Source organism: Aulonocara sp. 'chitande type north' Nkhata Bay, linkage group LG19 (genome assembly GCF_057382095.1).
Source record: "Aulonocara sp. 'chitande type north' Nkhata Bay isolate Kocher_YH1m ecotype deep benthic linkage group LG19, A_spYH_male_GT1.1, whole genome shotgun sequence".
Taxonomy (NCBI): Eukaryota; Metazoa; Chordata; class Actinopteri; order Cichliformes; family Cichlidae; genus Aulonocara; species Aulonocara sp. 'chitande type north' Nkhata Bay.
The window spans coordinates 16489714-16506695 of NC_141362.1; the positions used below are offsets into that span (position 1 = coordinate 16489714).

The 16982-nt window shown below is 42.2% G+C and overlaps 1 protein-coding gene across 2 annotated transcripts in view; it reads right to left on the minus strand.

The window, feature by feature from the left end:
* alk (ALK receptor tyrosine kinase) overlaps positions 1-16982 on the minus strand; it is a 426012-nt gene that overhangs the window by 8096 nt on the left and 400934 nt on the right. For both annotated transcript variants that reach the window (XM_086273707.1, XM_086273706.1), the window contains exons 18-26: positions 14766-14924; positions 13567-13680; positions 11164-11350; positions 10369-10459; positions 9342-9406; positions 9123-9252; positions 7522-7619; positions 4366-4458; positions 1-102 (exon numbers count right to left, since the gene is read on the minus strand). In XM_086273707.1, coding sequence (XP_086129833.1) covers positions 1-102; positions 4366-4458; positions 7522-7619; positions 9123-9252; positions 9342-9406; positions 10369-10459; positions 11164-11350; positions 13567-13680; positions 14766-14924 — 1039 coding nt within the window. The remainder of the gene's footprint in view (positions 103-4365; positions 4459-7521; positions 7620-9122; positions 9253-9341; positions 9407-10368; positions 10460-11163; positions 11351-13566; positions 13681-14765; positions 14925-16982) is intronic.

Below are 16982 nucleotides of genomic sequence, written 5' to 3' on the forward strand. Positions count from 1 at the left end.
CATGTGTCTGTTTTAGATGTGAAGATGCCCTCCATGAAAGCTTCAGGTGGCATCCATTTCACCGGCAACATGGCACGCCCACCCTTCCTGTAATAGCTCGCCCTGAACACACAAACACATTTGTGAGGGACGTGCTTGCATAACCGTGTGGTTAATAACAGATCAGACACAGTATTAAAAAAAAAAAAGGTGAAAACTTCTCAAATCCAGCAATTAATTCAGTGTTTTTCGGCAGCTTTATTGGCGCTCTGATCTGGTCGCTTTTTCAGCCTTCTTACATGTTGCTGTGTGAGACCTTCTAAGAACTCCTTATCTCGCAGAAAGGAACGACGCAGATTTCTCGCCCCGTCTGAGCCATTTTTAATGCTGCCTTGCCCTTTGCATTGCTAGAAAAATAATCAGATGCGTGCTGTATCTGATCTTTGGTGCTGATAGAGGTCGCCGCCTGGTTTATCTCGCCCTCCCCGAGATGCACAACAAGGACAGACGTGAAGTGGCTCCCATTCGGCTCCACGTCCGCCACGGTGTCCACAAAGAAAAACGGACATGTGTCAGGATCACAGTTAAGTGGTGTCAGCTGCTGTCAGACGGGAAAACTTTATTTTTGGCACCGTTTTCTGTTGCGGAGGAGTAAATCTGTTTGCCCCCAGTAATACTGTCATAAAAATATCAGCATATTCCCTAAGCACTTGTTCATAAACATGGCAATTCTTGATAATAAATGAGACTGTGTGACTGGCTGGGTGGTTGCCAGTTCAAATCCCTGGGGCCTAAGGAATAACGCTCTTCCTCTGCTGAAAACAGCAGCTGCTCCGCTGAAGCTGCACATGGCTGCACAGGAATGAATTGTAATTACAGTGGGCAGCTCCCAGGTGTAACTAGTGTTCCCTGGTCGAACACAAACATATAGAGAAAACAAACGCATCAAAAACAAGGTGATAAAGAATAAATAGACAGTTGTAGTTTGGATAAATTATGGGACCGTCTCAGGAGCCTGAGCTTTTTCAATGCACCATCTGATACCTGTGCACTTGGCTCTATGTCCTATATTTGTCTGGACAAGTGCTCATATCCAGCTCCATATCTTCATTTTTGAAGTCAACAACAGCAGCTTTGCATGATTTACTTCAAAGCACTGACAGTTCCAAATAGAGATACTGTATCTTATCCTGGGCTTCTGAAATAAGCTAGCTTCACTGCTCTGCCTTTAAGCCAACTTTTTTCTGATTGGCTTCTGCTTGAAAGCAGACGATTTAAACAGTGTGTGTGTGCTTTTTGTGTGCCGCTCGACTATATTAAAGCTATCCTCAAGAACTGAGAGAAGAAAAAATTTTTGAACCTGAGCATTTACAGCAGCTTGACGCCTTTTGGCTCATGGGAAATACTTTTACATCCACCAGCTTCATCATTTTGAACACTGGGCCATAATTAACACCCAACATTGGAACGGCATATAAATATGTGATGGAAAATAAGAAAAGGCATAATAGTCCCGCTTTCATTTCATGCTCTCCTGGGGCAAAAATGTCCAAACTTCAGTTAAAAGCCACTGCTCTGTACCTACTGTATAACCTGGAACTGACATTTAAATTAAATCCAAAAATAATATGAGATGAGTGCCAAGAGGCTAAAACAGAAGTAAAATGTGCAATATTTATGCAGTATTAACCATCTGCAGCCAAGGCCCGGCCTCAGTTATTAAATTTTGGTCATAAAGATGGCGTTTCCTTTAATTATAAATTCAGGTGAGAGCGTTAATAGACTGCTGCATTTCCTACAGTATGAACCCAGGGCAAACAGCAAGAGCCAGCACTCATCATTTACTTTAACTTAGCTGCAGCTGCGACTCTTCAGGGGATCCATGAGCAGAGATGAATATAAATGATATGCAGACAGATAATATGGTTAAAAGGGAAATATAAACTATTGGCATAAGAAGTTACCCTTGAGGGAAATTACACATAATCAATGAAGCAGAGAAAACAATCACTAGTGAAGTCTGTTTGCTTGACAGATTAGCTGAGAGCTACACTGCAGGGCAGACACTCAGATATGCGAACCGAACTCTAATTTTCTTCCGCCCTGTCGGTTGTCAGGCTGTTAGAGAACGGTGAATCATTCTGAGAAAGATTGAGGGACATGTAGAACACGAGACTGATAATCCCGCTATCGCTAGATCAACCTCCTTTTCAGCACAGGGTGTATGGACATATTTGTTACTCCTGCCAACACCTCCAACACTGACTGAAAGCTGAGCTGCAGATTAGGGAGGCTTAAATACAGTCTCAGGAAATCTATAGCTCAAATGGAGGTGTTTTATGTTTATGTGTGACTCTGTGTGCAAGATAGTTTTTCCCTCTAATACTGCTCTAACAGTAAGAGACAAAGGCACGGAGCGGGCTGTGCTGAATGGAAAGTAAGATAGTTGCATGCACCTAAGGACACAATGGTGGAGGCTAATGTTTGTGTCTGCGGAGCTGGATGTCTTTGTTCTGCTTTTATTGTGCGCCTGCATGTGTGCACGCCAGGCTGACTTTAATAAATACAGCCTAGAGTCGTGCTATACAGCTACTGTTATTAGACCCTATGAAAATATGGTCATTTAAGGCGAAACAGTAGATTTCTCTTCATACTGGCAGCTGTTCACCTTAGGATGACGGCTGTCTGCCAGCTATTGTCTACACAGCTTTTTATTTACCACCACATCACTGGTGCGCAGGCATGCGTGAAAGACTGTGTGAGTGAAATTCTGCAAGTGCAAGTATGTCTGTGGCTCTAGCGGAATATAAAAAGCTGACATTAAGCCATGTCCTGGTGCCTCACTGGGGGCACCTGTCCCCCTGTGATCGCCTCAAAAGAACCCCACGTCGCTTGTCACATAGCAGTATGGCCACATCGTGAAATGGCAAAAATAACGCACCAGCAGCCTGGTAGCCATGTGTGCAAAACAACCCGCCTCTCTCCGAATAATAAAAAGCCCCTGCACCAGAGCTTCAGGCTGAGAGATAACAAAATCGCAGTGAGGCACCTGAAAAACTGACATCAGCAATTAAATCAAGTGTTCCTAAAGTGGCTCCCCGGGGATATTGTGCAACAGCTTTTTCCAGATGCTCTGTGAGTGACTTTGCTCTCGTGTGACTTTTCATCGCATGATTCAAAAGCGCTGCGCTGATCTAACTGAATGTTGTGACATATTTTCCTTGCTCTAATTTCTTACCAGATGAAAGGCTTGGGAGATTTCCCTGCTGGATTGTGCGTTCATTTAAATGATGCCACGTGAAATAATGGTAGCTATATTAAAAAAAAAGGGGATGAGAACAATGACTAAAGGGGAGCTGGTCTAGATTAAAAGAAAGCTTCAGTCCAACAGTATAACAGAGGATAAAACAGCTGAGCTGCAGTATTTACTGGGTAAAAAGCCCAGGACAAAAACAGTTTCAACTCTTTTTTTGTTATAGTCACACAAGAAAGAAAAAACTTTCATGCATCTATGACCTGCATTGCACATATCAGTAAGCGAGAAGAGGTTTCTCCACCAGTGCATACAGTCTTGCTATTTGCCAATGGCATGCAGCAACTGCTTTTCCAAGCAAACGTATCCCTATTTCTAAGAGCAACGGGCATCTGAGAAGTCAGCGGCCAGTCTGCTCAATGGTAAATGGCCTGCATTTGTATAGCGCTTTTCTAGTCCATAGGACCCCAAAGCGCTTTACACTACATTCAGTCATCCACCCATTCACACAGACATTCACACACTGGCGATAGCAAGCTACATTGTAGCCACAGCTGCCCTGTCTTTGAGCCGTGGACACTGAACATTTACCAAATCTATAAACAAATTTTTAAAATTATCAATAACTTGCTTAAGAGGCGAGGCTGCCGGACACAGGCGCCACCGGGCCCTCTGACCACCACCAGTAGGCAAACATTGGGTTAGTATCTTGACCAAGGATATTTGGCATGCAGCGAGGATGCAGCCTGGGATCGAACCACCGACCTTCTGATTAGTGGCTGACCTGCTCTGCCACCTGAGCTACAGCCACCCCAATGATTTTCTGAAAAAAGCTACACGACTTCCTTCCAGTCCTGTCACCTGATGGAAGCAAAGCTGTGACAAGTGGTACTAGGTTAAAATCCAATGATTGCTGCTTAGGCCTTCCGGTCATCCTACTCTCTGATTTTACTTGCCATTAGGTCAGAGTCGTGGACTGTGTAAAAGAAAAGTATTCTGCCACATGTTTGTTTCTCTCTGTTTGGTGTGAGCTGCATCCCTTTGGACTTTATCTGGATTCCAGTTCAGCTATAGCTAGCCAACTGGACCAGAGTGTTCTTGCCCGCTGCCACTGAGCTGCGTTAGTATTGTACCTGTAAATGTCTCGAGCCATCCCAAAATCTCCGATCTTAGCCACTCGTCCCGGTCCTTTGCAGGTCAGAAGGCAATTCCGTGCTGCAATGTCCCTGGAAGAACAGAAAAAAAAACACTTTCAGGTTATGTTGCACACATGCATGGACTCATGCTATTAGAAATCTTTACCCACGAACTTCAGGAGGATCAGGTGAGGATAGCTTTCTCACATCTAACACACAGCAGGACGCTTTACATAGTTCTCACTGCTGAAATTCTCTGTGGTTTCAACGCAGGTGCTGCCTGACCCATTGTGAATTCATCACTCAATATACAGACGTTGTGCTTGGGGTACTGGCAGGTTATAGACTGTTTCATATCCAGTCCCACTGTATTGTACATTTGTGAAAATAGCTTAAGCCTGAATTATACAGCACGACACGGTGAATACTGATGCTCGCAAAGCTCTGCTCAGAGGTTTTCATACATTTGCATCTATAACATCTCCATGTATGAAACACCTACAGATGCTCCCTGTTGGATCTGAAGTTCACTGTAACTACCAAGCTGCTCCGGGCAAGCTGGCAAAGTGTATAGTTTCCTATGACTCTGCCCACATGGTGGATCCAAAGAAAAGATTGAAATGTATGTGCAGGCTGAGTGGGTTAGAGGAGAAAATTCATATTTGCACTGTTCTGGGCCGGTTATTCTTTGAGCAAAAATACAGTAGTTCTCACGGCGTGCTGTACCTGCTGTCTGGGGAAAAAGGAGCCGAGCTCACACACTTTTCTCTGCTCCCCAGGCATCTAACTTTCTCAACATCTTAAGAAGTGACGTAGCTCACTGCTCGTCTGCACACTGCAGACAAGCGAGCACCAAAGGCCAATAAACAGCCAGACAGAATAACATCATGTGGCGGCGCTGATCTCAGACTAGATCACGAGACAGGATACGGCTGGAAACCACCAGCGATAGAAACACACAGCACCGAGCTCTGTGTGTAGACACAAACGCACACACGTTTTGATGTTTGGCCTCCAAGCTCAGATGAGAAATGACACAATGAGGATGAAGTAATGGTTCAGACTGATTTAAACGGAGGGCTTTTTAACCACTGTACACAGCTGCCCCACTTTAGTCCACCGCAAGAGATGTAAGCTAACATTATAAAAGTATTTCATCGCGTTAGTATGAGAAACAATAAAATCCTCTCTAGGACATCAGTTCCACTTTCTCCAAGTTTCTTTTAAACTTTATATTAAAGTAGTTAAATAAGTGTCAGTGTCTATAAACTCGGTTATAAAAAACAGAGAAGAGAAACTTCCTCCATTTTCTTTTTCAGGAACAAGAGGTGAAACAATTAATCCATTTAAGGTCATCTAAGCCGCTTCAGGAAAGCTGCATAATTTCTACCGTAGCGCGACTCTAATCAGCGGGCGAGAGTGCACGTGCACACACACGTGCACACACAGAGTCGTGAGGTGCTATTACTAAATCCAACTTGCTGTGTTTAATGGCTTGGAAGAATTCATGGAAATGATTTGCTTTTGCTTGTAGGCGAGGAGGAGTCTTGAACTGCAGCATACTGCTGTGACAGACTGTGGTCTAAAAGCTTAAGGGAAAGACACAGATGTGTTGTACATGCAGCACAGTGATATGAGAGGAGACTGTTGTTAAAATATTATTAACCGGCCTTATAATGTGAACCTTATTTACAGTAAATTTTCACTGCAGCTTAAAGACCCATTTCATAGCAGCACTTACAGAACAATACGCGTTAGCCTATTTTAACACCTGCAGTTGCACGAAACTGCCCAACTCCTCAGTACAGTGATAATTTTCAGGTGGCTACAATTGCCAGGCCGCTTGTAAAATGAAATAACCAAAGAGCAACACTGCACCATCCACTAGCCATAAAATGGAAATAAGCAGAGAAACACACATAAGCTGGAGTAAGTCATTCTCAGATAACATCAACCCTGTGATTTAACCTCTTGGTGAACATAACAGCTCTTCATCCAACCCAGTAAGCCCCGAGAGAAAGCTGCTTTCTGTTTTTGGAGTAGCAGCCTACTTCACTCACATGCCCTTTACTCACCCCCAAGAAAACACGCTTCTATAAAAATGAAATTAGCCTCAAGGACAGCGTTGGGGGGGACTTTTAATACAGGTTTAAAGGCAGAGAATCAGGTTGAATAGAAGATCACGAGGCTCTGGAGAGGAGTCGGCCATTAGGTGGATTGATGGAGCTTTACTGTACCGCAGCGGGGCAAACAAGGTTTAATAGACCTCGTCTGTCATTGGCCAATCCCTGGGAAGTCAAAGGCAGATCTCAGGGAAGGTGGATGTGCTTTAATTGTCCTGATTTGATTGCAGAATCTATTTTGACCTTTTCTCGTATTAACACGTACTTGACTTTCCTCGTGCGCGTCCACGAAGGAGATTTTTGTAAGTCGGGTTCAAGAGAGGGCTTTTAAAAATTCTTTAGCCACATCATATGGTTCACCAGCCACTGCGAATATGAGCATAGAAGGGGCATACTCTTGACTTGCGCCTCGGATACAGAGCGTAAAAAGGCAAGCCGGCTAGCCCATCTGGCTGCTCCGATACTAAACTCATCACTTGTCCTTTCTGCTATCTCAGGGAAGGCAAAAGGCATACTCAGTCCATATGTTCTGCTTGGACAGATGCAGTCAGTTCATTATTCTGAGTAGATGCTAGATGAAGGCAGGGAACTCGGTTTGTTTGAATGCACATTTGCATTCCATATTTATACAGTGGCATGCATACCCATATGTTCTGCATATTGTTCATCTGCCAAGGCAAAAAGCCGAGGCGGGGGTTTGTGATAGGTGCTGTTTGTTTGGCTGTCAGCTAGATCACGCAAAAAAACCCCACCAAGACAAATTTCATGAAACTTGGTGGCCGGGGGAAAAGAGGGATACATTAAATTTTGATGTAGATCTGAAAACACTTTCTTTTAAATTGTGAAATACCGTACTGACCTCAGTGAATGAGCTCCCCGAATATGTCAGTCTGATCGGTTTTGCTAGGGAGACTAGAGAACCACTGAGTTCACTGTATTCGTTCATAATAATATGCTCCATTTATTTTTGCCAACGTAAATTTGTTTTTGCATAAGTGTATGCAAAATGTGCAGCCATCTGCTGAGGTACCTGTGTATAAACTGGTTCTCCTCAAGATACTGGCAGCCCTTAGCGATGTCTCTGGCCACGTTGAGGAGGTCCACCATGGTCAGGCTGGATGGTTGATCCTGATTAAACAGAGAAGAGACAGAGAAAAAACAAAAAACTGAATCTGGGGCTGAATCAGGAATAGTATCTTTAAGAGTTAATGAGCACTATATTTTATGATAACAATCCCCCTTTAGCTCGTTGCTACAAACTTACCATTCTGGTTCAACCTCACAGTAAAAAAAAACCCTCTAATAACACAGCAAAAGAGACTAACCAACACTGCCCATCACAGATTTATCTGTATTGGCATATGGATTGTCAAAAATGAGAGATTATATAAATTACTCATCAGCCACTTTGTTCGTTAGTTGTGGCAGACGGGCTGGCCTGAGTATTTCAGAAACAGCTGATCTGCTGGGATTAACCCTCACAGCCGTCTCTGGGGTTTATAGAGACTGCTCCGAAAAAGAGAAAATATCCAGTGAGCTGCAGTTCTCTAGGTGAAAATGTCTTGTTGATGCCAGAGGTCAGAGGAGAATGAGCACACTGCTTCGAGCTGATAGGACAGCAAGAATCTTCTCCAAAAACTATTTGTTACAACCAAGGTAGAAGAAGATGCAGAAGTAAATCTCTGAAAACACAACATGTCAAACCTTGAAGCAGATTGGCCACAGCAGAAAACCGTGCTGTGTGCCACTCCTGTCAGCTAAGGACAGAAAACTGAGCCTACAGTTTAATTACCATTGCTTTTTTTAGTCTGGAAATGTGTTCACACTGACAAGTACTCAGTTGCTGTACTTTAATAACTGCCAAAAACAGTAAAATACTTGCACAAATCAATGAAATTTTGGCCAACAGTGTAAAGTGAGGCTACATCAGCAGAGCTAATGGCAATGCTGACGCTAGCTAGCTTACAACAAAAGATTTTCTTCTTTCAGACGCTGAAATTACAGCTGTTGTGACATTGTTTGTTGTATACAGGTGTTACGTTTTCACTCAGTGTAGAAGAAATGTGTATTAGATGAGCGGTACCAAGTGCAGCGTTCACTATTGGACGTTGCAGTCATCATGTATAGCTAGGTGTGTTCGACTTAGCTACCCTGTCAAACTTCAAGCAGTACACATAAGTGTTTAGTTTATATGGAGTCCAAAGTGAGACATGATAACGATGTTAGAGTTAAGTGGCTGCAGAGCCAGTTTGGAGATTAAAACAAGAGAATAAATGCTGGATTTCATCAGGTCAGCATGAATATAAGACCAAATCAATGCACTGCGTCATGTGATATTTAGGCGCTTAACGCATACAGTAGTACATTTGTGCATCTTACTCTCCTGAGACCCCAATTCCTCACAAAGGAGCTTCATTCTGCTCAATAAAATGTTTTAGACTTTGTTAACAATTATGAACTTTTTGTATTATCCTTTAAAATAAACCCACATCCACTATTAAAAAAATACTGTCTGTTCACAGATGTTTAGTTTTTACTGTTATCAGGCCCAATCAATCCCAAACTGGGGGCTGGGTCTCAGGAGAATAAAGTGATATGTTCACTTGAGTGCCAAGCAGCAGTGTGTCTCACCAGCCGGGGTCTGGTCTCCCTCAGGAACGTCTTGAGGTCCCCTCCAGCCATCAGCTCGAGCAGGATGAACCGAGGCATAGCCTGCAGACTTACTCCTATACAGCGCACAATGTTCTGGTGGTTGAACTTGCTGCAGCGACACAGCAGAGAAACACAGGTCAGATTTCTGCTGGTGCTGTACGACAGACTGAATTTTCTTAATGCTTAAATAGCTCCTACCTGATGATTAGAGCCTCCATGAGGAAGTCCAATTCATCCTGCTCAGAACAAACTTCCGGAAGAGTCTAGTTTAAATGGAAACCAAATCTCAGTGCAACAAATGGTAATAAGCAAGCTGTAATTGGCTTCAAATGAAATTGCAGTTCTTTGTGTGGCACTTAAGGCTTCAAGCTTTACAGCTAAAAAAAACAAACAAAAAACTTTTTGCAGACGGGCACAAAAACTGCTTTGGTCTCTAGAGCCACTTCCCTCCCATCACGACGCCTGGGGAGAACTCCTTTTTTAAAATAACAAACCTGTTTTATCTGTATAAAGGCTAAAGGTTGGAATTATTAGTGGCCTGGACATTGTGAGTGACAAGCGGGTTCTGATTAAGCCACTAGCAGTTTGCTAGGCTTCACCTCAGCTAATTGGAGTCATTGAACTGGACCTCTCGACTGCGTTTGTGCCGTTGGTGCCTTATGGAGCATTTTTAATGTAATTATCACACAAATAATATGGCTCACTGTGCGGTTAAGAGACCATCCAAGAAGAATGTGCTCCAGCTTTGGCAAGTGAAATTCTAATATTTCATTAGTCTGTTAGCGCTAATTAGCAGCAATCTGTGTATGAGTATGCAACCATCTATTAATGCATATTGCTTACCAGGCTCACTGTGTCAGCTGACAATTTAGCACGACACCCTCTCGTCCAAAAATACTTTGTTTTGGTCCAAAACAAACTATAATGCTACAAATTGTCGCTTTAGAATGGAGCTTTATAAACCAGCTGGTGGTGTCCCAATGGGTACATCCATCTTTTATAAAAAGTCTGTGGTAATAAGTGTTGCATACAGTATTTATGATATTTTGTATCTTGAGCTGAATGATGCTGAATGTGGGGCAGAGAAAATAACTGTTACAGTCGTTCTGTTACAAAGCTTTTAACGGAGTTTCAAAACAAGTCTTCAACTCTGTGATTGCCGGAGAAACGCCGCACAAACATCCATCACATGTAACCCCACTATTACTCTTGCGTCATGACTCACCTTGACTGCAACTTGCAGTGGACTTGGTTCACCTGGTATCCCCACTGCAAGACCTTCGTAGACCTCACCAAAAGCACCGTGACCTAGACCCCTGCAAACAAACAAACACATAACTAGTTTTAGAGAGAACGATTTAAACAAGAACAGTGCTGACACCTCTAAACTAAAGACGCTTGAACAAGGCAGCAGAAAGACATCCTAAATAAACCTTTTGTCCAAACATCGATTACCCGAGGAGCTAAGCACGAGGTAAACGAGTGGGAGTCATGTAGTAAATCAAAAAGAGTGACTTCTTTCAAACACGGTGGTTGAGATGCTAGTCAGTATTCTAATTTAGTGGTCTGACAGCTTTTCAGCCCACAAAGAAAAATAACTCTTTAACCTGTTGCAGCAGTGAATTTTAAAATGAAAATATTTATAGTTTCCATTTTTCCCCCTTTTTTTAAAAAGTTGTTTCAGTTGACATGACTCTCGCATAACTAGATGAAATAGATGTGTCATGAAAGTAAAAAAAAAGAGAAAACTATTAATGATTTCAAATGTTTAAAAACCTCAAATGATGAACTGGCGAACTATAAACACAGAGACAAGATCATTCTGGAAAAAAATGATTTTTCAGAAGCGGTGAACACCGTGAGACGTCACACTACTAATGTTGTTTCCTCTCACGCCATTCTGCATTTTTGAGTCTAACATAAGTGGATTTCCACAACTATTTTGTAGGACTGACATCTTCAGTAATTGCACATCAGTCCATCCCTGCCCCACAGTAATGAGATTACTTGAATCTTTTACCTGGTGAGAGAAATGTTTCGCCTTGGCACTTCCTTCAGGTCGTTGACCGAGGCCGTTTTGCCAGCGAAGCAGTAGTTGGGGTTGTAGTCTGTCATGATGGTGGAGGCCCGCAGCTTACTGAGCTTGCAGTCTGGACTCTGCAGCTCCAGCTGAATGGACTGCAGCTCTGTGTGTTTACGCCGATACACTGGTGACATGAAAATAAAAGAGCAGTTTTGTTCCACTACTGAGATATCGACATACTAATAATATTAATAAAAAATAAATAAATAACAAAACATAAGTCCTTTTTGTAAAAAATTACTACTGGCAGCCAAAGCTCACAAAGCGGAAAGCTTTTCCAGTTATTACGTCTCCAAAGAACACAAAGCTGTACAGCACCAGTCACTTAGATAAAGCCCACTGTGTCCCTGAGCATCCATTCCTTTCCATCCGATCTGAGATTTGTCCAAAATATCACAAAGAGCATGTTTCAGATTTAAAGTTTTTCAACCACTGTACATGTGCACCTGTTAGATACATGAACACATATAAAGTGCATAAACAACAATGGGCCCAAAGCGTAAGACCCAAAGAGCTCACATCTTTTCCCTCAATATTGCAAATGCATGCACCTCATTGAGAACAGCATGAAGTATGAAAACTCAGCTCTTTGTTTCTCTCTCACACACCCACACACAGCAAACTTCACACTTTTTAGTGCTAGAAGCCTCAACCTGGACTGTGAACATAGTAGCTTCAGGGACAATCATTTGTGTGTGTGCTTATGTGTGTGTAGGGGAGTTATTTATTTACCAAGTGCTGTCTAATGTACGAGTGCTGTCAGCTGCTGGCTAAGCAGCCATCCATCATTAGCGTGTTTCATTCATCAGAGAGGTTGTCCCACACCACGTCTGCCCCTGCCTCGTCCACTAATGTGCGTTCAAAAGTGTAGGTGGGAGTCTGAAAATATGCGTCAGCCTGCAAGTGATGGCTCAATGAGCGTATACTGCATGTCTGGCGGTAATAGTCTGAAAGCAGGCGTGCAGAGGGATATTTGTGATGGCTACGAGGCTCACCTCCCATTCTGGAAACAGCCTGCTAAGGGCCATTTAAGATGGGCCAGGGACCACTGGAGAAGTTTCATGCAGAGTGAAAATGTGTTTTTTTCAAAATGTATAACAAACAAGAAAAAAGGGTGATCATAAAAACATCTCAAATGAAAAAAGAAATCATGTCGGGTTTACATTTGGCTTTAAGCTTGTATCCGTGAACCTCTGAACCGTATCCACCATGTAGTGAGAACAAATTCATGGCGTACAACCCTGTGGCTTGCTGACTTGAGGTGCCAACCTCAGGCTTAGACACTATAGAGGGAGGAACAATATGGCTTATTATCAGTGCTCACCAAACCGTGCATCTCAAATAGTACTAGGGTGCATTAGTGCCTATGGAATTGGCAGCTTGCTCATCTGGAAAGGCACAACCAATGCTGAAGGTATCAATGAGAGGAAAACACAAGTCTGCTCCCATCCAGACTTGATCAGGGAAGACCTTAATATTTCAGCAAGACAATGCTAAACAGCACAGTGCATCTATTCCAACAGCATGGGTTTATAGCACAATTGCCCAGTTGCTGAACTGGCTTTCCTGCAGCCCCTGAAAACATTTGGATCATCATGAAATAAAAAAAAATGCAACAAAGACGAACAGGACTATTGCACAGCTAGAATTCTCTATCAAAAGAATGGGAGAACATTTCTCTCCCAAATGTCCAACAGCTGCTCTCCTTAGTTCCCACATGTTTATGGCCTGTTGTTAAAAGAAGAGGGGATGTTACCATGGTAAACATGTCCCTGTGGCAACTTTTTAAGACATGTTGCTGCCATTAACTTTGTATGTTCTACTGTAAATAAAATTTGGGTTTATTAGATTTGCAGTTTGTTTTTATGCACATTTTGCACAGAGTCCCAGTGTTTTCTGGAACCCCAACCCTCTCTCACAATCTCCTAATAAAATCTGTAATATTTAATAGAGTATGTTGCGTTGTGGTACGACTGCGTATAACTTGTTCAGTGATTGGGAAGTAAAGTGTTAAAAATCACAGAGCAAAACACTTTATGTATAGCAGGAAGTACTGAATGAGTGAACAAAGGAATACACCTCCTGAAATTAGTCTCAAATTAATTATGTTGTGTCCTCCTCCACCTACAAACCCCAGCTGCAAAGCTGAGGAAGGGAGGAAAAAGTGCAATGAGAATAAAACGAGTGCAGACACTTGCTGATCCAGGCTTTTGCAGATCATGTCAATTTTCACTGTAAAAATTCTGTAAATTATCAAGCAGAATAATTTTGGCCGTTGCCGATACCAAATAATTCTTTCAAATTCATATTAGTTGCTGACAAAGATGTGTCAACACTTACTTATCATGACTCCGGACACAGCCAGCAGGAGGGCAGCAATGAGCGCCGAGGTGCCCACAGACAGACCCAGCGCCAGGTGCGAGAGAGATGGCTGCGGAGGCTGCTGGGACACTTCTGCAGGACAAGGGGAAACAACGGTGTCATACAGTTGTTATCTTCCCCCAGAGGAGTATTAACATTCACTTCACCACACTGATCCCAGACTTAATTAATGATGTGAAAGCGATGACACAACAGAGCTTAGGAGCGGCGACGGACGCTGCATGTCAATTCCTTTTTTCTGTGCGGAGGGGAGATCGTTTCGCTCGTCTAAGCCGAGGAACAAATCTGAACACCGAGAGACACCATATTGAGATTGTGACCTTTTTACGACCTAGCATCACAGAATTATCTACCGCTTGTCATTATAAAGAACAGATTTGCAAATCATCGGTTGAGGAGACAGTCTAGGTCATTAAGATATTATTGAGACGGTAAAAGCCCTGTTATTTTGCTTGAAATTATAAAGTGATACTCTGCCATATTAATTCATTTCAGATCTACATTCATAAACGTGTTATCTGCCTGAGATTACAAATCATAATTGAAGAGGCAATTCTGGGTCTGTAGGGGTTTGTCTACACCGGCTTGTTAGAGTTTAACCCAAGAAGAACGCAGTTTTCAGACATTTCTGAAAGCTGATTTTTAGTTGATGGGCCTAATGGGCAAAGCTAGCTCCATGAAGGCTCATTAAGCCCATTATGAAACACATTCACAATCCACAGTCTAATGTCACCACATCAGTACTAAGGTGAAACCTTTTATCCTTGACATCCTGAAATAAAGAGCTTTTATCTGACTGCAGCGCCAACAGTGAAACGACAGAACAGGAATCCACACGACTATTACTGCTATGGTTACATTCATTTTCAGTGAGAGGTTAGCTTATCCTACGTATTGATAATTATTACGAATGATTGCAGCGCTATTAAAAAACATTTTCCCTGATAAAGATTCAATAAAGTACAGAGCCTTCCAGGCTTAATTACTTTTGTGGATTAATTCATTATCTGTTCTCCGAGTCGCAGCCTATTACAGGTACAATTACATTCAGCTCATTTGTGTGTTCAGATCATTTCATACGTTTGCATGGAACAGATAGAATTAGTCTGTGGTTCTTCATTACTTGAGCTCCACTACTGTTATCTCCTGTGTCATACCTGTGGCGTTGATGCAGGAAACTTCATCCGGTGCCAGGGTGAGGCCTTCATCACAAAAGCAGATTGTGGAGTCTATGTCTATCTCGTGGCATTCATTGCTCTCACAGTGGCTGCAGTTCTGCACCGGGCTGATGATCACCTCGCCATCCCCCTCCATACCTGTAGGCATCCACGCACACACACAGACACAAAAACACGGCAGAGCAGAGGTTTCTAAAGCGAGCAGGATTTGATTAGATGGCTGTAGGATGTTCTCTGGTTAAATGAGCCAAAGTTCAATAACGCTCCTGATGTAATTTACAGGAAATAGTCCTGATTAAAGGATCTATGAAAAAAAAAAAAGAAAGAAAGAAAAACTTCCCAAGGTTTCACTCTCCACGCCATCGTGATCCAGCATATGGTATCCTCACTCACAGAAAGAAAGGAGACTGTGTAAGCGGTAAATAAAAACAGAAGACGGTGACCTGTAAATCAAATAACGCTTATATTAAAAGGTAAACATCAAATACTGAAAGAGAAATTTGATTGGGTCTGGAACATCATGGTGTAAATTTGAAAAACTCATATCTCATTCATGATTCCTTCAAGTTTCCCAATTTTTAGTTCTTTTTAATTAAACATATAGTTTAAATAGTTTCCAAATTGCTCTATTCTGTTTGTATTTACATCTTATAACATGAAACACGGTTGCATCTTTCTCCAGTTCTTCTGTTCACAAAGCCTTGAGGTCAAGGTCACTGAGATTCAAACTTGTATTAAATTTTTAGTAGATCAATACAATTTCAAAATCCTCAGTGACTTCCTTCTTGAGTTTCAGAAGATTTTCAGAAAACCTGACCTCTGACTTTGACCCCGAGTTCAATGTCGAACTTGAGAGCTTTAAGGATGAAAGTTTAAATTTATCTAAGCAGCTCAAAGACAGCCATCCACTTTGACTGTCAATGAAACAGCTTGTTGCGGAAATGCTCCAAACACACACACACTCCCCCGCAAAGACTAACATTACTTCGTTAAGGCTAACCCAGCGAGAGCTCATTATGTTAACTTGGTGCTCGTTGGTGGGCGGCTGTCGCTACGGAAATACATTTGTTTGATTGATTGAGTTGTTGTCTCTAATTTGGTAGCCAGAAATTTATATATATTTAAAAAGGTTTTCTGCAGAAAAATGATCATATTCATATTACTCTTATCTACGTGCATTTACTATCTGGCCAGTTCAAACTGCTGTAGAGCAGTTTATAGAGGCAGGTGGGTTGCTTTTGTTGCGTGGGGAACTGGGAGCTTGCAGATTTCCATTACAGCCCAGCCTTGCCTAAAATAGATGAATTCAGTGATTGTGAATGGAGGTTTGAATAATCAGAAAAAAAGATCTTCTGGCTAGAAGAAAAATCCGCAACCTCTCTGCCCTCCATAGCCCGAAAGCTTATAGCCACAAAGACCTTTAAAAGAGATTTTTTACAACGTTATTTATTTTATTTCAGATTTGGGGAAACCAGTTCTCTTGATTGTGAACTACAGCAAGCAGGGACAAGGCGGTGCAGCACAGTTATTGGTTGTGAAATTCTGTACTGTTTAGCAAGCAAAGCAAATGCATTCATCTGTAGAATCTATTTTCTCTCATCATTCTGTTATCAGCTTTATACGTACAAATACATAAATCTAACCCAAAAACACAGAGACGGCTCTGAGGAGGAATACAAATGTGTCGAGAACAGCTGCTGACTGCATACTAATATCAAGGCGTGTTGTGGCTCTTTAGACACAGGCGTGCTCAGTGCTCCTTCATGTTCGTGAAGTGAAGATGGTGATGATTATTGTTACAAACATTTCTAAGACATCCTGTTGGCACACCTGACTTAGATTCTAATAATATAATATTCTAATAAAAATACCTTTATGTGCTGTGCTGCAGTTGTTTCACTATCAACGCTAGACAAGAATCCTGATAAAGAGGAGTGATTTTTCTCCTCAAAAGCTTCTTGAATAATGATTTGCTTAGTCTCTTACCATACTCATGAAAAACCGGGCACTCTCTTACACACCGGTGCATCGACAGAGACTCATTTATATACTCCTGGCTTCTAATAACATTCACGCTCTCCTCGGTGCCTCCCTGCATCTAGTGGCCAGCTGTGCAACCCTATCTGTATTACAAAGGATTTGAAGCAGTATGCCGTATTCGGTGGATTAGGAATCCGTATTGCAAACTGTTGCCTC